Consider the following 24,551-nt stretch of genomic DNA (forward strand, 5'->3'; position numbering starts at 1 on the left):
GGCATACTGCGCCATGGTCGAATTTACACAATCCTGTAAGTTGAGAGCATAAATCGTGTACAGGAGGGGCCCTATCACACTGCCTTGAATTACTCCATAAGTAATTGTGGTTTGGTCTGATTTGGCTGCTCCGAACACAACACATTGCGTTCAACAGGTTTTTCTCCTTGAGAAAATCCAACATACATTTAGCAACTAGACATTCCATACATTTACAGACCCCTGATGTTATAGAAACTGGGTGGTAATCATCTACATTTTCCTTAGCTCCATCTTTGAAAACCGGCACTACGTTGGCTTCTTTCCACTCCACACACACAGATTCTGTATACACTGATTAGTTGAAGAGAGCATAAAGCGAGCCAAGACGACTGCACAATTCTTGAGAATTCTTGCTGGCACTCGGTCCGGCCCGGTCGCGGCATGAGGTCTTGTTTTCAGAAGGCTCTCCTTGACTTCATTTGAGGAGAAATACAAGTTGGTTAGAGGGAAGAGAGGAGTAGATTTTGTCCTTGAATATAACATGTTCTCTTCCTCGGTAGCCAACGGCCGTAGCCGCGTTGAAACACCGGATCCCGCGAGATCTCCGAAGTTAAGCAACATTGGGCGTGGTCAGGAGTTGGATGGGTTGCCACGCGCTGTTTAGTGGGGGTAAGGGAATGGAGGAGCAGAAAGGAACTGGCCACCCTACCGCACGTAAACTCCGGCTCAGGAACACCTCTGCGGAGGTTCGGACCTGCCTTCGGGCAGAATAACCCGTACCTTACCTCTTCCTCGGTAGGGGCGGAGGAGTTACTTTTAAATTTCCTGTTGAAGGTGTCTACAATTTTTTGTGGTGTGGAGACTGCCATACCGTTATGTTTGAAGACAGATGGAACTCTGTTGCAACCTTTACTTCTGACAAAAGCCCACAGTTCCTTCGAGTTGGTGTTGAGACTGTGAATATAAGAATCGTAGTAATCTCTGATAGATTGTTTAGCCTTGTTCCTAGCCAGCCTCTATTTCTTCCACTCACAATCAGTTGGGTTTCTTTTCCTTTTTTTGTGCAGGTGGTCCGTTCTTCAAATCTCTCGCACTATCTGCTTGGTAATCCATGGGGATTTCCATCTGCTGGTTATATTTACTATTGGTGTGGTTTCTTCTACGCATTGGAAGAAAATTTTCTTCCAGTCTTGCCATATCTTGTTTATGTTAGTACTGCCGGTGAAATCTGAGGTGAGAACAAGGGAGGCGGTTGGATAGTAACGAAGATAGATCGTTCCAGTTTGTTCGGGAAATATTATAAGCTGTTCTGGTATGGAGTTTGGGGGATGGTTTTACATGGGTCAGTGTTACAAGTCATCCATTTCATGACCGTATCAATGAGTATAATCAAGAAGTTAATATATAACTTCTTGATGGGTCAGTGTTGCAAGAATTGCTTGATGGTCACAGAATCCAGGAATAGTATTAAGAGATTGGACAGACTGTGGTATGTTACTTACGAAAAGAACAAGGGTTGAGCGTGTTGTTTGCGTAATACGCGTGGCTTCGAACATTAATTAATGAAGGAATAAATCATAGAAAGTGGAAAGGAATCTATTGGCGAGGGGGTTATATGGAACAGGTGCAGCATTTCTGGACCACATAATTTCTAGATTTAAATCACCGACACTGACAACTGATGAAGGGAATGGTAGACTTCCTGAAACATGTATGGATAAATAAATAGTTTTCTTTCATCAATAAGTGTACTGACAAGGCGGATTCAAATATAACTCTTTTAAATAGTTCTGTAATATAAATGGCATCGTGTTTTTTGTTGTACATGTTGCACATGCTCGAAAGAGAGAGGATTAGTTCATCGTTCATATCTGGCGATGACTTAGGGGCAAGATAAATTGATCCAATAAGGAATTTGTGTTTGTTGCATGTCACTTCCACCCACAGTGCTTCGGCTGCTGTCTCCAGGTGAGGAGCTCAAGTTGGATGACATTCTGGCTTGGCTGCAATTAGAACTTCCCCTGCAGAGCGGTGGGATCGATCCTTATGGAACAATATCAGCGAGTCAGGGAACACTTATGAATCATCAATTTTGCTGGACAACCACGTCTCGTTTACACATATGATGGTCGGGTCAAGGCTTTCAAGCGGTGTGGATATTTTGTAACCATCCAGGTTGCATAATACTGCGTGCATTGAAGGCAAAAAGTGATAGATTTTTATTTACATATGTACACTTAGAATTATTTATTAAGTCACTGGGCATATCACTGGTAACTGTAAAGAACGAGTATGATAACGGCGGCATATCACACTGCCAGCATAACCATGTATGGGAACCGTTCTTTATTTTTCTGAACTCGGACACTGAGAGTCTTGCGCAGGTTCTAATGCCTTTTAGCGAGCAATTATTACAGTGGACAAATAACTGGTTCCTCCTACCACTATTTCCGCAAATTGTGCACGGTTGTGGATCCGGGTTTAGTTCGATGTCCCCACTTAGGGCAAGTGCCAAGCACAGCAGAGGCCGATTAGCTACAGGCAGCCTGACAACACTGCTCCCGTCCCTTCGCCGTGGCCGACCTATGGCTGTCATCCCCAGACTTTCAGCACTGCACCACGTCAAATAGTTAAGAGCACATTTTTCACTCACCAATAGTTTTCCCAATAGAATTATGTTTTCTTGGTATCGAGGAGGGTTATCTGAAGCGATTATAGCATTTTTGGACTATTGCACTGCACGCTTTAAACCAAAAATACAATAATACTGCGCATAACACTCAGCGTCACTTCTACACACTACAAGTGATAAGCTCTAACAGCTTCATTTCAAGTAATACTAATCCCGTATTGACTATAATCAATTAGTGAATATTCAAGATGAAGTTAAATATTATAACTAAGTGGTCTGCCTATTCAATACAATATATAATGTATTATATTTAGTACATGTTTTGTCCCCTAAGGGCCATCATCAGCTAATAATAATTTAACATTAATATATCAGAAATACAAAATAGATATTATTAAAATTGGAAAGACACATTAAAATATTGATATATGGTTATGACATTTAAAATAAGATCTTCAAAATTTTGTTAAAATTGTAAGTCATATGATACAGAAAACAGTTAAACTGTCCATTTTACTCTTGTTGATATTCTTGGGAAATACCAGTTTTGCTTTATAAAATCTTAAATGATCAATTGTTGTAAATAGCACACTTGATTTGTATCTCTTGATGAAAGATTTGTTAAAACTTTAATATGCATTCCTTAGATAGTATAATATATTGAATGCTTCAGAATTTAAAGTCAGCTCGGGGCCGTAGTGGCAAAGTTCTTTGTGGTAATGGATATAATTTTATCTGAAATAAAATGAAAAAATATAAGTGTAAGTAACATGAAATGGAAGATGAAATGAAAATAATGTAATAAAATCGTATTACTTACTCCTTATTACTGGCCCCGATGTGCGGAGAAGACCTCACTTCTACCGAGGTAAGTATGCATCTGCTTTAAAACAAGTACTGGTAGTTACTACGCTGAGGGGGGAGTGTGGAGGGGAAGTAGGAGAGTGTGTCCTAAGGTGAATGACCCGAGTGTCACCGAGTGTGTGACGTGTTAAGAGTCTGACGTTTCTTCTTAACTCTCGCTTTTATTAGTTCTTCATATAAAATGTTATACTTTTCACAAAGCTCATTGATATTATTTGTTGGATTGTTCCTTTGGTCTAGATAAATGTAAATTTCCTCATATATGTTTAATAAATGGCCTTTATTTACGGTTTTCAGTATTTTAAGTTCATTATCTATGTTTGTAAACATGTGATTGGAGTCGGTCATGTGTTCGCTCATGGCCGAGTATCTGTTGTATTTCTTGGCTCTGGTGTGTTCCTGATATCTTATAATGAAGTTTCTACCTGTTTGTCCAATAAAACTTTTTAAACTACTAGCACATTTCAGTTTGTAAACACCCAAATTTTGGAATTTATTAATATTATTAACGATATGAGTGTTATAAAATAATCTCTAGTTTGTGTTGTTAGTCCTAAAAGCGATTCCTAAATTACGTCTTTTGAATAGATTCGTAATGCTATATATTTTACTGCTATTATATGTAAATACGGCAAATTTCTTATTCTCTTTTTCTTTTCGTTCTTGTTTTAAAGTAGTCATAGGCTTATTTTTAACTTTATTTGTAATCCTGTTTACAAATTCTTTATTATAGCCATTCTTATATGCTAAATAGTATATAGTATTAATTTCCTTTTCTAAATCCTGGGTCGAAAGCGGAATATTAAAAACTATGTAAATCATACTAAAGAAGCTGGCTCTTTTATGAGCTCCCGGGTGTAAAGAATCATTTTTGATCATGTTGACGGTCTGCAGTGGTTTTCTAAAAATATTAAATAGATTTTGATTATATCTAGTAATTTTCAAGTCTAAATAATTTAAAGTGTTATTTACTTCACAGTCAAGTGTGAATTTGATATATGGATCAAGAGAGTTAAGTTGGTTTAAAGAGGTCTGGCCATTAGTAATATTCTTTCATCTAGTATTACAAAGGTGTCATCTATAAATCTAGACCAATGGTACAAGCCATCAAGTTTATCGATAATTTTAGTTTTTTCCATGTGATAAATATAAATTTCGGCTAGGATGCCTGATACTGGGGCGCCCATCGGAAGACCTTTTTGTTGGTAGATTTTGTTGTTAAACATAAAATAGTTATTGTTTAAGACAAAGTCTAGGACGATTAAAAATTCATTTATTTCTTGTTGGCTCAAGTGGCTAAATTGGAGCAAATTCTCTTGATGGTTTCTTTTATTGGAATATACTAGGATACATATTTTTAATATCATACGAGTGTATTGTGTGATTGGAATTTAATTCTAAATTTTTGGTTGTGTTACAGAATTCGACAGAGTTCTTTATAGATTTATTGTTGTGAAATTTGAAATGTGTTTGAAGAAATTTATGTACATATTGTGAAATTTTATATGTTTGACTAGTCCTGTAATTAATAATAGGTCGATGGGTACCCCAGGTTTATGTATTTTTGGCAACGCTCTAGCAGTAGGAAGTCTCAGATTCATATTAAGCAGCTTTTTAGTTTCCTGTTCATTCATCAGAAATTTATGTTGTTTTTCAAAATTTGTTTTAACTTCTTTTGGAGTCTTAGTGGGATCTTTTTTAACTATTGTAATATTGCTTTCTGTGAAGAATAGTGCAGTTTTTTCAACATAGAGTTTTGTCCAATATGACTGTAACATTACCTTTATCGGCTTTTGTAATTATAAGATTATTATCTTGAATATTTCGTTTAAGTTCTTTTAATTGTCTACTATTAGTGTGTTTCGGTTCACTTTTGCTATCAGGATTGACTAAAATATCCTTTAGTTTCTTTTTGATTTCATATCGTGTTTCTTCTTGTTGATCTAAGGGTAATTTTTGTATTGAGTGTTCTATTTCTGCAACTTTATCTACCTTATCTTTTGATTTATTAGAGTGGGGCCAATTATGTTTGGGTGCATTACTAAGGATAGCTTCTTCTGTTGCACTGAAGGATATATCAGATAAATTCTTGATGGGTGGATGGAACTGCGTTTCTATTATTATGTCCTCCCTTGGTTTCGAGGAAATATCGGGAGAGACTTCACGTTGTTTAAATAATGCTCTTAATTTCTTATCCAAATTACTTTGTTTTAAATTTAGAATATGGTTGAGTTTAATGTTTAAATGTTTTTGGTAAGAGTCCCATTCAATCGGACCCAATGATAATGGGGCTTTAAGGTGTGCCTCATAAAGCTTTGAGTTTAAATAAGCTTTTTTCTTGTAGAGAAATTTGATTTCACATTTAATCCAAATTTCATTAGTTTTCTTTTGAGTTTTGAGAATTCTTTCAGATTTTTTGAATTTCATCTTCCTATGTCTCAAAAAGTTGGGGGTGAGATTGTGAGTTAGACATTGTTTTAAAAAGGTTATGTCTTTACCAATTTTGCCAATCTTGATCTTTAAAGTCTGATATACGTGAGAGTATGCTTGGCTAGCATCTACATTACAAGCGATAAGCTTTAACAGCTTCATTTCAAGTAATACTAATCCCGTATTGACTATAATTAATTAGTGAATATTCAAGGTAAAGTTAAATATTATAACTAAGTGGTCCGCCTATTCAATACAATATATAATTTATTATATTTAGTACATGTTTCATCCCCTAAGGGACATCATCAGCTAATAATAAATTAACATTAATATATCAGAAATACAAAATAGATATTATTAAAATTGGAAAGACACATTAAAATATTGATATAAATGGTTACGACATTTAAAATAAAATCTTCGAAATTTTGTTAAAATTGTAAGTCACATGATAGATAAAACAGTAAATATGTGTCAACAAGCGACTAAGGCATTCATTTCTTTCATTTCTACCAAGGTCTATTTTGATGCAGTATAACATAATTATAAAGGATACGCAATCTGGCATTGTATTTACAGCAGTAGTACACGAATGAGTAGGCTAAGTACAGAAACTGATGGCTACCGTAGGTACTCCTACCTGGATACTGGAGCCGTGCATTATTTGAACTCGAAATAGGAAAAGATAAGCCTTGCTGCGTATGCAACCATCATTATGCATGAGTGGAACGTGTAATCTAAAATGCCTCATTATGCTCCAATTCTTTCGACAGGTATGTGTACATCGTTATAAGACCCCACATTCAATATAATATGATCATTGCTTGTGTTTACAGACATTTTGGTGATGAAGGAAGTAATTCCTTAAAATGTTAAACGTTTCGCTGCTGAATTCTCGGACAGGCTGTTGCCGACCCCAGTGCTGGATTTTTTTAAAGCTAAAAACCTCATCAAATATTATCACCAATGTAACCGTTACTTCGGCGGCTACACAAAACACAGTTAAAGGGAGAGGAAAAAAAAAAAAAAAAAAAAGAAGGAATTACACGGTACCTTAAACACTACACACAAAATAAACTTCGATGAACTGCTCTGCACAGCGCCGAATACAATTTAAAAAAATATCAGTGTGGGCAACATGACAAAATCAAACAAGGAACGTGGAAAGGGGACTGGGAAACCTTACCGAAGGCCATGGAGATGCTTAGGTTGCAGTTTTCGGAAAAATCAACGGTGATCTCTGGTTTTCAAAAATATTATTTACAAAATTGACTTTACAAAGTAAATTCCGAACAAATTCAGCTATGCGGGAAATCCCGGTACACAATTTGTAAAATACAAATTATATGTTCTTTGAGAAACACATATTAGATGTTCCATGACAAGAGCTTTCTATAGTGTAACTTTCTTTTTGATGATAATAATAAATAAATAAAATCATGAATAAAAATATATAAATAAAATTACTCAAAAACTTAATAAAATTAATAAGCATAATTAACCGAAATGTCCGTAGTATGGGCGCCAGAGTTCACCAGAATGGATCCCTCGAATTTAGATAAGAGCATGATAGACTTTATATCCCAGGGCGTGTACATAATGCTGATAGACTTTATATCCCAGGGCGTGTACATAATGCTGCGTACTGGTACATCTGCTGCAGGCCTTACCTAACCTCCTGAAAACGACTAATTAGGTAGGAACTGCACCTAGGTTCATCAATAACACTGATTCTAAAATAGCTAACTATATTCTTAACGAATTCCGTGCATGAGCACCTCATCAACATACAACATTATACATATAATACACACATAAAATATTGCTGGAAGACTCCATATTTACAACAACAACAATAATAATAATGAAAACAGTAGGAAAACGAAAGCGAGAACTAAGCTACCATTTGTAGATGGTCCGATGAACAATGTACATGTATGAAGATAAATACCCTTCACTGTCTCTATATCAATTCGACTTACCGATTCTCATAATCGGCAGTTATCACATCACACAGATACTGTACCTTGTACTACTGTGTTCACATATTTTAACACTTGTTGTAAAGATATATACACACGTCTGTCGATCCTCAACATATAAATTTATGGAAAGTCTGAGATAGCTTTCACCAACATATAATGCTAGGCCGCCACAAGTGCTACAATACTTAATGCGCAAGCACTCTCCACAAACATAACAAGACTACGCTCCACGAACGTTTGAAGTCCAGTCCATTGCAGCCGTGTCACTCCAGTACCGTGTATCAGCACCACTTCCTTCCCGTACAGTGCGTCAGTTGTAGTTCTCTTATACAGTGTTACCCGTTGTAGTTATCTTCTTTCTCATTCCTTTACAATCACCTCTACAATCACCCTTACAATGTTTCTTACAATGTCCCCTTACAATCTCTTTTTCACAATGTTCCTGGTTGCCGCCGTATCATCAACCTTTATAGACATCAACATCCCCCTCCTCTCAGATGATACGTCTGGATTGGTGCTTACCAGCCAATCATGGGTGGTCCTCTTCTCAAGACATGCCCTGAACTTCTCCTTTCTCCCAAGAGATAAACAAACACTCGGGAGTTTTACATGAATCACCAAACTTTCCTACTACAACAACAAGCTCATCTCATCAGGCTGGGATATATACATGACTCATGAATTTCCCGACACAAGTACATCACAACAAGCACTGGGGCAGCCATATGACTCATTCAAATTACCAGAGTTATTAAAGCAGTGTTTTCCCACTCATGCAAAACAAATTATTCATACCTACATATGTGGATATCTTCCAGCTTACCAATATAAATGGCAAAGTATACAAATGAAATAATAATAATAATAATAATAATAATAATAATAATAATAATAATAATAATAATAATAATAATAATAAATCGAATACTGACAATAATATCTCAAACTTCTACATATAATTCTGGGGTGTGATATATGTACTATCACAATAGTTTCAAATAGTCAAGCAAACACATTACATGTTATTACAAATCAAGTTGTACGACACGATCTTGAAGGTAAGAGGAAGCACAATATGCTATTACAATTTAGAATGAAGTTAAACATACCTTTCAAAATATCAGATCAATAGAGTGGCGATTAGGGCAATCTCCTGTGTGATACACCAACGAAAATTACATGCAAATTAAAACCCGACAGAAAACAACAGCGCTTACCCTAAGGCAGCCCATTCTGGTAGCGAGGAGACGCTGACGACGTCAAAACTTCGGCAGGTCGAGACCAAGACAGCTCAAAGACTTAAGACCAGACGAAATGCTGCCTAGCTCCCTTTTAAAGGGAAATCTAGCCTTGGAGTAGCCAATCAGAACGCAGGAGCTTGCCCAGATTCACTAATCACAACTCTTTCTGTGGTCGCGATCTTTGAACCACTTTCTCGAACACATGTACAGACCCCGATCACGAACCTTCCATATTCCAAAATAGAAAGGACATATCTAAAATGCGTACCTAACAAGGTCGACACACCCTGTTCCGAAAATCCGCGTCATAACATTTCTGGACTGCTCCAGTTAATATAGAAATATAATCAAGTAGTTACAAACAACATATGTTACAAAAATATTTTACACTGTACAGGTTAGGTAGCAAAATGAAATACAAATAAAATCTTCTACAAACACTTTCCACCTCCACGAGATTCTACACATGTCTGAACCAATTTAAAGATAAAATACAAGCATTAACTACAGAATGATATTTTGAGACGATATTTTAACTCGCCAGTTTGTTCCTACAGTGTTGGAGACAGTTCATGTTTGGGATCCACGGTTCGATTCCACACGAGTTACACGTTATAATTCTCATGTTAGGTCCGTATTGAAATGTATGTAAATACAAAGTATGTTACAAGTGTTATTATTTTTTATATCCATCTATTCAATACAAAGAGATCTTTTTAGAAATTAAATATTATTATAAAATGTTAAGGGACATGTTTCGCCCATATTAAGGGCATCATCAGCTTCAAACTCAAACCTGTATGGTGAAAAATCAGGATCCTGATTGCTCTTACAAGTCATAAAAAGATGATATCATTGTAGGTGTCTGTCCAAACATACAAATTGTTAGAATGTCCTTGGCTAAAATTGTAGCATCAAGCTGCATGTCAAAAGTTCACACGATTATACTTTCTGGAGCGTTGAAAAACGTGTTGGGGTAGAGTAATAAACAGCTGTCTTTATAATGAAACAGAAATGTGCCTCCTTGAATACTCCTTTTAGAGGATCAGAAAAAGCAAAGCTGATAAGCTGTCACAGATGCCAATTTCGTATGTTATGAAAAGACAACAGCCTTCTTAAGTGGCTGTTCAGCTGCCTATAGTCCATTTAACTGGCTGAAGGAGTGAAAGTCGAATGCGTTATGATAAGATAACTGTCTTCCTTAAGTAATTGTGGGAGTAAGGAAAAAGCATTCCGTTGTCTATAGATGTATTTATGTTGTTTGAACGAGCGAAAGTCGAAGGTATTTTGACGCTGATAGAGTCTGTAACAAGAGGAGAGTGAATGCTTAGGAAGGTATTTTTGAAGAGAATGTGGGTTTAAAAAATAAAACATGGAAAATGTATAAAACACTTACCCTTTCATCTGTACAGATGTAAATTAGACATGGAAAGGTTAGTTGAAGAAAAACAACGTTATGTGTAGGTTCATTTACTTCTTTGACTGTTATGCAGTTGCTATGGTAGCGTTGAATGCCTGACACTTGTGCTTCTAGTATTGTATTGATGTGAGATTGGTGGAGGAGGGTGTGGTGGAGGGGAGGGGGTAGGCGGAGCATTAAGTTTATGTGTTGTTGGTTGCGAGAGATTTGCATGGTTGGACAGGGAGGGAGTCGTGTTGGGTTGCGGGAGAATTGTGGGGGCGGATATGAAGGGAGTCAAGTTAGTTAAAATAGTGGAGGTTCTAGAAGATGTTAACTTAAGATTTTTAAGAATATAGTTATGTTTTGAATTTAGAGTTTGCAATAATTTGGGTAAACTTTCGTATAATGGATTCTTGACTTCAATTAAATCATTGAGGTTTAGATTTTTGTTGTAGTATTGGTCCAAAAATATATAGATGGTTTCAAGTTCATTCATCAACTTTCCTTTGTCTAGTCTTTTAATAATAATATTTAATATTTAATTTCTAAAAAGATCTCTTTGTATTGAATAGGTGGATATAAAAAATAATAACACTTGTAACATACTTTGTATTTCCACACGAGTTGGCGAAAATTTTGTCCATTAGAAGGATGCTTAGAAATTTTCATTTGCATTATGGGCTATGCCTAGTATATTTACGCATGATACCAAACCACACACATGATTAACAGCAGAGAGATTAAATTAAACACACAGTATTGGTACACATAGGGCGGAACTTGTCATAAACTTAGCATCGACTGTCTGTTTATAAAATATGTTCGGTTCGTCCGGTACCCTCGCTGATGTCTCTTCATTCACAAATACCCCGAAATAATCCATTTCAGGGCATTCAGGGGTCAAATTATTATTTTGCACTTGAAATGCATTCGCCTTCGGCGTAAACTCATCGTCCGACCATATGGGTATCCTCAATATCAATACTGTCACTGTCGAAATCCACATCAGACTCAATCTCCTCTAAAAGTGTAAGATTTCCTCCGGACGCATCTTACATTCGTACGTGGCAGCCATCATCCAAACACAATGTTTACAAATGGGACAAAAGAAAAACTTTCCCCTGCAGAACTACTTGCGTAAAAAATATAAACTACTACTACTTAATTTAAAGTGTGACTAATAGATAGCAGAAGCATGTAACACAGTTATAAGGCAGATCGAGTATATTTGACAGCAGCACTGGCGGACCATTTCAGGCAGCTCGAGTATACTCGATTGCAGCAGTGAAAAGGTTAAAGAGTATTCGCATCATAATTAGGTACTTCGGTATATGACTGTGCAGTGTGTAATTTTAAGACTATATCCAAAATGCAACGTAACTCATGGACATAGATTATTATTATTATTATTTTTTTTTTGCTAGTTGCTTTACGTCGCACCGACACAGATAGGTCTTATGGCGACGGTGGGACAGGAAGGGGCTAGGAGTGGGAAGGAAGCTGCAGTGGCCTTAATTAAGGTACAGCCCCAGCATTTGCCTGGCGTGAAAATGGGAAACCACGGAAAACCATTTTCAGGGCTGCCGACAGTGGGGTTCGAACCTACTATCTCCTGAATACTGGATACTGGCCGCACTTAAGCGACTGCAGCTATCAAGCTCGGTAGGTTATTTTTAAGAGATGCCACATGGCACAGCCTGCTGTGTTGTTTATTCAAAAGAAGTAAGATACATCAGCAGAAATACTTCTGGGATGGTCCAGCACTTAAAAACACATAATACCGCTGAAATAATGGGCAGTCTGAAACGGTGTCTCATGATTTCTCGAGACTAGCGCAGGCACTCGAGAGATCTCGAGACCATCGTCCGCGCACTATGCAGCGAACAGTGTGTTGTAGGCTAACAGGTAGGCAGAGCTGAATGATGTTTGTGCGGATTATGCGAGTAGCCAACCACGAGCTTTCTCCATTCCGTAAATGTGTGTCAGCAAGCGACTAGCCCGTTCATTTATACCAAGGTCTATTATGAAGTCTACACATACTGGCATTGTATGCAACAGTAAGTACACGAGTGAGCAGACTAAGTACAGAAAATGGCGGCTACTATACGTCCTACATCCTTATCACTAACTTTACCAGACCCCACATTCAATATCCATTTGATCAGTGCTTGTATTTACCAATATAATGGTGACGAGACGAAGGAACGAATTACTTACAATATTATATATTTGGGTCATAATCAGGTACTTTGGCATAAAACTGTGCAATGTATAATGGGTCTAATTGTATGCGATACCTTTCAGATGATGTCCGAAATGCAACGCAAGTCGTAGACTTGGGATTATTTTGAAGAGACGCCACAAAGCACAGTCTGCTGTGTTGTTTGTTCCAAAGAACTGAAATATGTCAGCAGAAATACTTCTGGCATGATCCAGCACAAAAAAACACAATATCTCAGCAGAGGAATTGTCACAGAGAACACCTCTGGCCCAGCCTGCATCACAAGAAGCTTCCCTGTTGGCAACTGCAAAGTATCCAGGTACAAGCACATCCTATCTACAGTTATTAACAAATTACACAGGGTTTTTCAGCTACGAAGTTCATCTCAAATAACTCATGAACCATTTAAGATATTGACACTCTGTTTTCAGTTTCGTTAATGGTATTAAGGGGTTCATAGTAAAACATGCAGTACTTTTTCAGAACTTTGCTACAAAGAGCAGGCTATCAGCGGTAGTGCCAATGAAATCGTCAGGCGGTGAGAAAGGCACTGAACGAGGCCGTGCTCTCTGAATGCTTCATGGACAGTATTGTAAGTGCAGTAGCGAGACAGGTGACGGAAATTGTGGTGAAAGAACTTGAGCGTAGTCTCCAGTTCAATTCCGAATTGGTGAATGACCTAAACAAAAAACGTGAGTGCCGCGAAAAAGAAAGAAAACATCTCAAAGAAGAAGTTGAGGCGAAGTGCGACTCCCTGGAACAGTACCAAAGGAGGTCAAGTTTACGTCTGTTTGGTATTGCTGAAAGTGAGGGTGAGAACACAGACGACATTGTTGTGAGCCTCTGCAATAAGCTGGAGGCCAAGGTAACCAAAACTGACATTGATAGGAGCCACAGAGTAGGACCGAAGGTGCCTGGAAAACCTCGGCCCATCATTGTGAAGTTTACGTCCTTCTGCTCTAGGCACGAGTTTTCCACACGGAAGCGCCAACTGAAAGGAACACCTACCACGATACGGGAAGACTTGACTGCAACTCGTCTAGTTATTCTGAAGGCAGCCATCACTGTTCATGGGCTGAGGAACACAGTAATATCACGGGGATGTCATAATTAAGTTGGCAGATGGTACAAGGCGTCGTATCAACCGCATGTTTGATATTCTTAGAATGAAATTTGCAGACATTACTACCCATCATCACATCAATACAGAACTACATTTGCTTTTAATGTGAGTACCGAAATATTGTGTTTCCTTGCTTTCATAGTAGGAATTCACTATAGTTAACTTTCACCTTTTCTTCTCTCTATCTCTCGTTCTCTCTCTCTTTCCCTCCCATTCACTCAGTCTCCCATAACAAACTTCCTATCATCTTTTACTATAGCAGGTATCTGTTTTCCAAGTATAACATCGCTAGTTTGAACCCTCTAATTTAAAATTAGACTCATTTGTGTGATTTACCTTGTATAATTTGTCTGTAGTGTGTTCTGTCATTGTTATTAGCTTTGCATTGTCTTTTACTTCTACAGTAATCAGTATTGCTTGAACTGTATTTAACCGTAGTCCTCTCGTTAGTTCTGTTTTAGTTATAATTTTCTGTTCTGAAGTTGGCATACTTTTTAACACAATAAGGACATGCTTCTGATGACAGCAGGCATAAGCGAATTCCTTTAACTCCAACCCGTTAACCACCCCTTTCACACACATAGCTGCTAGAGCAAACTCATTTCCTCTTTCAGCCGGTACTATTTTGAAAGAAACCGTGAAACGTTTTCCAAGAGCTCTTAATGTTTGTCACTGTAATGTGCAGTCTTTGCTCTCCCAAATGCGCATGGGTGAAATGCATAACCTGGTTTCTTCGCGCCAGTTCCATGCAATTCTTATGTCTGAAATGTGGCTGAGCAGCAAACGACCCAGTTCAGCTGTTGACATAGACGGTACGTCTTTCTACAAAATGACCGCGAGGGTAAAGGCGGTGGGGGGGTGGCTGCTTATGTTGCCAAAGACCTCAACCCTAAAGTAATTAGCCATTCACCTTCACAGTATGAACATAAACCGGAGTTTTTCTTTTGTAGAGATAACACTGCTTAGAGCAAAATGCTTGCTAAGAGTGGTTTACAAGCCCCCGAAAGTAGAGTATTTGACTGACCTTGAGACAGAAATACTAAACCTTCTGCCAGACTATGAACACATTATAATGGGAGACATCAACACAAATTTGTTAGACAGAACCGCAGCTTCAACGCGACAGTTTCGTAATATTTTCGAAGCATGTAACATGACAATTTTACCCCTCAGACCAACCCACCACACTAATTGCAGTCACACCCTTCTCGATCTAATAATAACAAACAATTCAGCAAAAGTCCTGCAACATGGACAAACATCAGCCCTGGGACTATCAGGACATGACAATCTACCTGTCCTACAATTACAAAGCCCGAAACCAATGACGAAAATATTATCATTCAGGGACCTCAGACGAACTGACGCAGATAAATTAGAAGAAGATGCTCTTTCCGTGCCATGGATGGAGATAAATCGCGCCAATAATGTAGAGGAAATGGTTTCAACATTTAGTAACCTAGTAACGCAACTCTACGATCGGCATGCCCCAGTGCGTACGGGAAAAGGCTCCAGAACTCCTAAACTGCGGATAGATGACGAAATTCGCCACTTAATGGCTAAATGAGACGCTGCTCATAGACGATACAAGCACTACCCAACGGAAGTGAACCACCAGACTTATAAAACATTGCATAATAAAACAACCTCTAAAATTTGAAGCGCTAGATTATGTTACGCCCATAACTTGATTAGACCTGACGTACGCCCTGCGACGATGTGGAAATCTATGAAATATTTTGGCAACAATAACCAGAAATATGACGTAGAACTAAAAGTTAACGTAGATGAATTAAACGATCATTTCATCTCGCCAACGGGAATTAAAAAATCAGATAAAAATTTGATGTAGGGGTTTTCCGGTTTTTCCAAACGGGAATTAATCCGGTCGTGAAAGAGAAAACAATTAATACGTATGATAATACACCATCACCATACAGAGATAAATTTTATTTCAGTCATGTCACACCGCAAGAAGTGATTGACTCAATAAAACGCATCAAGACGAAGGCTAGGGGCGTAGCTAATATAGGCCAGGAAATGCTCATGAAAATTCTCCACCACATTATTTATCCATTGGTGAATATCTTTAATTATCCACTGCAACAGGGGACTTATCCGGAAATATGGAAAATGGCCATAGTTCGCCCGCTTCCGAAAATACGACTGGCAAAGGACATTGGTTACTATCAGCTGATGGACACAAACAACTGACAGTTCTAGCGTTATTGGACTTTAGTAAAGCTTTCGACACTGTTGACAGAGACATATCCAAATTAAATAGTTTAAATTTCTCCGCAAGTGCACTCCAGTGGATCAGTTCCTATCTCACCGGCCACTGGCAGTGTGTACTTAATAACAATGAATATTCAAATTGGCATACGGTTGACGTAGGAATACAACAAGGATCTGTACTGGGCCCCCTATTTTTCTCTATGTATATAAATGGCATAGCTTCTGGATTAAAACACTGTAAATACCACTTATACGCAGATGACTTACAGATATATATACACAGCAAACCCGAAAACCTACACTCAGAAACACATCACCTGAATGAAGACTTGATAACCATAGATATAAGGGCCAAAAATCACGGATTAAAATTAAACCCATCAAAATCCCAGGCAATAATTATTGGTTACCCTAAATTACTTAGCAAACTCAATCGAACAGCATTACCACACTTGTCCATAAGTGGTTCTCCCATACAGTATAGCCAAAATGTAAGATATCTTGGTATAATATTTGATGAACATCTGTCCTGGTCTGCCCAAACTACTGTATATCTGTGTGTAAAAAAATATACGGAACGCTACACTGTCTCAGTAAATTCAAGTTCACTATCCCTTTTAAACTAAAGAAAATTCTTGTGGAATCACTCGCATTACCTCATTTTGATTATTGCGATATGGTTTACAACAATCTAGGAGTAGACCGGGGAAGGAAATTACAGTGTGCTCAGAATGCTTGTGTAAGATTTATCTGTGGACTTCGTTACGCTGACCATGTCACACCGTCTTACACACGGCTCGGGTGGCTTCGCCTGCAAGAACGACGCACACTTCATACTATTTGTATGTATGTATGTTCAGTCCGTCAGCGATTCCGCTGGTGGGATCCTCAACAGCTCTGCCATCAGCTGTCATAGATAGCCTAGGCATCACTGAAGAGGCATACTAGGGAAATGAGGAGTGAGGTAGTTTCCCGTTGCTTTCCTCACCGAGCCAGAAGTTGCTATTTATCAGTCTGCCAAGCCCACTGAAATGCATGCACCAACCGACCCTATGAGCAATATTTTCACACCATTCATAGCAGGGACTGGCTGCAGAAGGAATGGCATTACTAGTATCACTCATACCTCAGTCACTTTCATTTTGTCAAAGCCAAGGATAAAGCTGAGACAGATCAATGAAAGTAACAAAATTGCTCTAGCCCATACCACAAGACATAGTGCACTGTAAACACTAGGTCCCGCCAGGAAAGGCACTCTCTTTTTGCATAATATTCTTAAAGCTTCTCAACCAGCCTATCTCCGGGATCGCTCAAGTTCCTCTCCACAGACCATGACAATAATACCCGATCCTGCAGCACCACGTGTTTATCCCTTCCTGTACACAGAACAGCAATCTACACAAAATCATTCACCATTACCGCAGCCTGACAATGGAATATCTTACCAGTGGACGTCAGAAGCATATCCAATAGCTTAGCTTTTAAACAAGCCTGCATCAAAATACTAGGTAAACATGCATGAATCATCAAATTGTGACCTGCAAACACCACCTCCTACCGCACCCAATTTTACCTGGATATCAGAGCTGGTTCTAAGTCCACTCAGCCTACATCATTACAATTAATTGAGGAGCTATCTAACTGTGAAATAGCGACCCTGGTCTAGAGAGTCAGGAATAATGGCCGAGGTGATTTATCACACTGAACAGGCATCACCTCGTAATCTGCAGGCCTTGGGTGGTGGTCGCTAGGTAGGCCAAGATCTGTTAGGTCTGTAGTTTGGTTTGGTTTAGGAGTATTTGCAAAATTATAATTATTCATATTTCATTATTGTAACATTTAGCCAAATTGTTTATAGTTTTAATTTATTTACCTGATGATATCATGTTTTTCCCGTACTGTAAGTTTTTTCCCCAGGGTACTCCCAAAAATGGAAAATCAAGTTTTCACTGTAGTTGGTATTTAATTACAGAATACCGTAAATATTACGTACAGAAATTGTAATATATACATTTATATGTATACAACATGTATGTGACGATGTCTACTGCAGATTTTATGCTTAATGACAAAATAAATATAGAATGATTGATTGATTGATGTTTTTACCTCTTATTATCTCAAAATGTCCATTGCTATTTAAACTGGTGAAGTGATAGGTTACATGCTAGTGATACTGTTGACATGACATGCAACTAGAGTATACTCTTGGTGATATCATTCAAGAATGGGTAATGAGGTCTACTGCGACGTTTTTATGAAAGATATTTCAATAACATTTGATGTCTGCAAGAAAGAGGAATTTGAGAGATTTTGAATGGGTACTTATTAGTAGTATGAAATAGGTTGTATTATGCTAAATACAAAATCAAGTCAACTTATTAGATGCATTTCCAAAAAAACAGTATTTGCTTACAACACTAGTTCAGAGACCATGATATACCTCGCATATATCAATTCCTGAATTCCAGTACTGACCATGGGGAGGATTTTCCATTAGTGGATATTTCATGTTATTTTTCTAGAAAAAAATGTAAAAATAACTGATACTTACTGAATAATATTTAAATCTTCAGCGGCCTTGACAGAAGAAGTATCTTGAGGAGTGATGAACAAATACTGGAAATGAGGGTGTCCCCGAGCATGAGCCAACAGCAATTCAATAACGATACCACGATTCACTTTATCCTAGAAGGAAACATACCATTTCTTTAGTAATCAAATCATTTGATAAAGATATGAGACAAGATTCTAAATTACTTTGTTGGCAAACACCACAATTAATGTAATATTAAGGTTCACCTCACGAATTTAAACACACAGCAATTCAAGGAAAAATGTCATATTATGTAAAGAAGTCAAGCTTGCAGTTTAATTTGACTGTTAATATCGTGATCATACCAGAATACCAGAAACCTCCAGTTTTACATGGAATGTGAACTATAGGGAAGTGATTCTCTTTTAAAAATATCTGACATGCATTGGCTGGGATACAAAACACAGACAGCTTGGCAAGAAGCCGCTCGGCTATCACACCCCCTTTGTCTCTAGTTATTTACTTCATCTTATTTTCCTCTTCATGCAGGGTCGACGTTTCTGACAAGTCGTTTCCATTTCCCTCGGTCCCAAATGGCATTTTCTCTGAACTTCTTTTCTCTGAGATCCTCCTGCATGCAATCCATCCATCTTCTTCTGGGTCTACCTTTTTCCTCCTGTCTTCCACCTATATGTCAAGCATTCTCCTTCCCACATAATTTTCATCCCTGCGCTTAATGTGGCCATACCAGAGCAATCGTCTTTCTTGGACCTTTCTAGATATTTCAGTCACTTTAACGCTGCCTGGTATAATAGTGTTCTTGACGCGGTCTTTCCTCGTAACCCCACACATCCATCTCAGTATCTTCATTTCAAATACTTCCAGCCACTTACACTGCGACTAGAGTGTTAGCCAAGTTTCTGCATCACATAGCATTGCAGGTCTCACCTCACATTTACAGGCTTTCCAGTTTGTTCAGACATTTAGTCTACTGTCACAGAGGACACCAGACAACCTTTTCTTGTTAGACTAGGCAGCCTGAATTCAGCGAGTAATTTCTAGATCTAGATTACCATCAGCAAGACGTCAGAATTGTGATAAAGATGTTGATTCCCATAGGGAACCTGAAATATTTGTTCCGAATGAGTAAATTTATAAAACCAATGTAGTTGGTCCGTTATTGGACATTATAAATTTATCAGCCAACTCATTCCTGGTTGCTTGCGTTTTGCTCCACAGTATGCACTAGCCACGCGTCTTGGTAGGTATGCTATTTTCCAACTGATGAGCCCAACTTAGCACACTGGGGTGAAACGCTGGCAACTAGGAACGAGTTGGCTGGTAAATTTATAATGTCCAATAACGGACCAACTACATTGGTCAGAATTTTGGTCGGAAAAAAGATTCTGAATGAGAGGGACCGGATACGAGTTTCATGGCTTGTGAATCAAAATAGTTTCCAAACCAGACAGGAATTGCTGCAATGAATGAAGGTCTACCCACCTTGTTAGCGAGAGAACATTGCGATGGGAACTGCATGCAATGAACATTTGAACTTGGTCGCCTCACAAGGCACATAAAGCTGCATGTCTTCAACAGGCTAGAAATCACTGAACATGGACAGCAACTGACTGGTGGTATGTAATGTGGTCAGACAAATAACTTTTTTGCCAGTATTCCAATGACGCAGTTTTCATATCAGAGGCAGAGTTATATGGTATTAAATGATACTTGTAATGATTTCTCCATAGGTGATTAATTTTTTGTCCGATGAGCTTATTTAATTGTGACTGAACAGTCCAATGTGAGAGACGCATATTCTTCCCTAAATGCAAGATTTTAGCCCTTTGTAGATGGTTAGCTTGAAGTGTTGTTTGTAAGTTCTGCAAGAGCTTCTTTCAGGTTATACTAGACACGTTTATGAAAATATTACCTGGTTTGACAAAAGGCAGTTCAGATTTAGGAAAGCTTAGTCCAGTGAGGTTCAATTCTTTGTAGGCAGGCTGAGAGGCTCAGGCGGTTGTGGCGCTGACTTTCTGACTGCAACTTGCCAGGTTTGATCCTAGCTCAGACCAGTGATATTTGAAGGTGCTCAAATACATCAGTCTCATGTTGGTGTATTTACTGGCACATAAAAGAATGCCTGTGGGACTAAATCCAGCACCTTGGCATCTCCGAAAACCATAAAAGTAGTTAGTGGGACGTAAAGCCAATAACATTATTATTATTAATTCCTGTTTAACTTGGAGTTCATTACACCTTCTTAGTTGATGAATTGACCATTAAGTTTTAATTCAAACCAGCATGGCTGTTGTCTTTCAGTTTAAAGCTTAAGGCTAGCTAATCCCCTGTTGATTTCAGTAACTGAATAGTTAAATAAACGCCGCTTTTCTGGAACCTGATTTAATTGTGATTTCTTCAGTTTCTGAAGCCCTCTGTGTGTAATGAAACAGCTTAGGCCTAATTTCTTTCTTTGTATTTTCTTGTTACTATGTTTAAGATGGCATTAGCGAAGGATGTAAGTGAAGGTAGCTCCCGGTTCTCTTGTGAAATAATTGGGAATAAGTGTGGTGTAAACAAGAAGCAAGTGAAGAATGGTATCCAGTGTGAAAAAAATGTTTAATTTGGTACCATTCTGAGTGTATGTGTCGTGCTGGTTATGCTAAAAATGAAGATACTTGGACCTGTGCTAGCTGTGGCGAGTGCAATTTGAACAGCGGTAACAAACCTAGGCCTATAACAGTCAATGAATCGCTGGCGCCTCATTCCTTGGAGGATGGAGGGAATGATAATGTACTTGTAATTCTCTATTGCAACAGGATTTACAAGCATTAAAAGCGGAGAATGAGATCTTAAAGAAGAAGGTACGTTTACTGGAATCAAAAGTACTGGTAAACACTCAGAAGACAGGTGACTCCGTGAATTCAAGTGTGTTGTGTCAAGTTTTTTTAGATTCTAGGAGGAAAAGTGTACAGTTAAATAAAGACAACTTTATAATAGATACTAAAAATAGATTTTCAGCTCTGAGGGAAGTACGCGATACACAAGGACTTATCTCTATGGGAAGCAGCCAAACGTATAGCACAAACTCCATTATGAGACAAGGCCAAGTTAGGGCTAAAATTCCACTCTGTGCACCGGCGAAAGTGTAAAACATTCTTATATTTGTTGATAGCCAGGCGAGGGGAATTGCAAAGGAAATGAACAATGAAGATATTGCAGCATCAGCCGTCATCTGTCCTGGGGCCCCAATCAAGATGGTACTGGAAAACATGGAGAAGGCAGCAAGAAATCTTGGAAATCGTGATGCAGCAGTGATCATTGGCGGGATAAATGAATGAAAGTTCTCAACTTAAATGTAGTGAACGTGCTCCCCAGGCATGATTTGAGTAGAGACTCATGTGTGAACATTGAAGTGGACAAAGTTAATAGAGATATGGTTAAAATTTGTAAACATTTTTGCAATACTCAGGTAACTGAATGTAGCAGTTTTGAGAGACACTGTTACACAAAGCATGGCCTTCATTTAAACAATTCAGGTAAACAAAAGATTGCAAGTATTGTTCTCGATTTTATGAATCATAAGATATGTACTGTAAGAAAGCCAACTTCCTTGAGTTATAATACCTTCCAGGAAAACTAGTAGAAAGAGCCAGCTGTACTTCAAGCTGGCTCAGTCAACTAGAAAATGAAACTCAGGAAAGTAAGGAATTTCAAGTTACCCTATTGCAACAGTCAAGTTTTAGGGAGGAAGGGGGTCTGAGCTTGCTCTTGGTAAACTGTCAGAGTATAGTAAATAAACAATTAAAATTCGGTACATTGATGGAATCTTATGAGACTGATGTGGTGATAGGAGTGGAATCGTGGTTGAAAGATGGGTGGGTAATAGAGAAGTATTTCCAGAAGAGTATACAGTCTATCGTGGAGACTGAGGAGATAAAATGGGAGGGAGGGTGTTTATTCCGGTGAAGAAAACTTATTGCTCACATGAATGGTTTACCGATGAAAGGGATGAAATATTTCGGATAAAATTAGTTTGTGATAATATGAAGGAGGCGGGAATTATAGGAACATATAGGCCTGGAAGAGAGGAAAGAAACGTGGAAATATTTGAGCAAATAAGAGATTATACTCATTAAAACAATAATAATATGGTAATCATTGAAGGAGATCTAAATTTGCCTGAAGCTGAATGGAATGGAGCTGCAAGTGAAGCCCCATGAACAGAAACTGGCAAATACGTTAATTTGGGAGGGAGGATTTATACAAGTAGTACAAGAACCAACTCGTCTAAATATCTTGCTAGATGTATTCTTAGTTAAACCATGGGAAATTGTTGATAAAACTCAGGTAATTGAAGGAACAGGTGACCATAAGGCTGTAATAATGGATGTAGGACTGGTATCAAAAAGGCTTAATAAGAGAGTCACACAAGAAAAGAAATTGTACAGAAAAACTAAAGCTGATGAATTTGGGATTTACCTTAAATCACAATTCAGTTGTTGGATAAGTGAAGGGAGTATTGTGAATACACTTTGGCAAAATTTAAAGGAATCATTTGGGAAAGAGAGAAGAGATCTGTACCTATTAAGAAGGGTAAAATGACATCAGACCCTGTTTATTATACAAGGGAAATAAGAAAATTAAAAAGAAAATGTAAAATAGTAGACAGGAAAATCAAAGACGGTAGAGAGAGTAGAGAAACTAGAAAACAGCTAATGAGGGAACTGAATAGAGTGAAAAAGGAAGCAAAAGAGAATGATATTAATGGCATACTTCAAGAGGGTAATGGCCACAAAGGGAAATGGAAAAAGCTGTATTCATATATTAGGAATCAAAAAGGAAAAGGAATCCAAATTCCCACAATGGTGGGAGAAGGGGGTGAACACTTTTTAATAATGAGAAAGCAAATCTATTTAGTAGGGAATTCACAGATTCAGTAGAATTGTCAGAAGTTGGAAACCGAAACAGAAGATAGAGAGGGAGAGACACAGAAGGAAATAAGAAGGTTCTCATTCACAAATGAGGATATTTTCAGAGAAATCCAACTGTTTCAGCAAGGAAAAGCAGCAGGGAGTGATCAAATTATTGGGGAGGTATTAAAGACAATGGGGTGGCACATAGTGCCTTATTTAAAATTTCTCTTTGACTATGTCATAAATAATAGTGTAATACCAAATGAATCTATAATAATACCAATTTATAAAGGAAAGGGTGATAAAAAGAAACCAGAGAAGTATAGACCAATCAGCCTGACCAGTATAGTTTGTAAAATACTGGAGAGTTTAATAACAAAGTACATCAGAGGGATATGTGATGATAAAAATTGGTTCACGAAGAGCCAGTATGGATTTAGAAAGAAATTTTCTTGTGAGGCACAACTGGTGGGATTTCAGCAGGACATATCAGATCAGTTGGATTCAGGAGGCCAGTTAGATTGCATAGCCATACATCTTTACAAAGCCTTTGATAGAGTGGAACATGGAATATTATTAAAGAAATTGGAGGGAATAGGATTGGACATAAGGGTTATACGTTGGATGAGAACATTTCTAAATTCAAGGGTTCAGAAAGTCAAAGTAGGAAATAATGTATCACAGGAAGAGAAAGTTTGGAAGAGAATTGCACAGGGTAGTATAATCGGTCCGTTACTTTTCTTAATATCCGCAAATGATTTAGGGAACAATATAACATCAAAAATAAGATTGTATGCAGATGGCATAATTGCTTATAGGTAAATAAATAACAGTGAGGATTGTTCAGAATTACAAAGGGACATTGGCAATATCCAACAATGGGTTGAAGAGAATAATATGAAGGTTAATATGCAGGCAAATCAACTGTTACAACATTTACAAATATGAGCTTTAAAACTGAATTTAAATATACTTTGGATG

The 24,551-nt window shown here is 37.9% G+C and overlaps 1 protein-coding gene across 1 annotated transcript in view; it reads right to left on the minus strand.

The window, feature by feature from the left end:
* Positions 1–24,551, minus strand: part of LOC136876493 (structural maintenance of chromosomes protein 6) — a 271,830-nt gene that overhangs the window by 15,394 nt on the left and 231,885 nt on the right. Inside the window, exon 19 of the mRNA XM_067150494.2 lies at positions 18,673–18,806. Coding sequence (XP_067006595.2) covers positions 18,673–18,806 — 134 coding nt within the window. The remainder of the gene's footprint in view (positions 1–18,672; positions 18,807–24,551) is intronic.

Source organism: Anabrus simplex, chromosome 6 (assembly GCF_040414725.1).
Source record: "Anabrus simplex isolate iqAnaSimp1 chromosome 6, ASM4041472v1, whole genome shotgun sequence".
In the NCBI taxonomy this organism is placed as follows: Eukaryota; Metazoa; Arthropoda; class Insecta; order Orthoptera; family Tettigoniidae; genus Anabrus; species Anabrus simplex.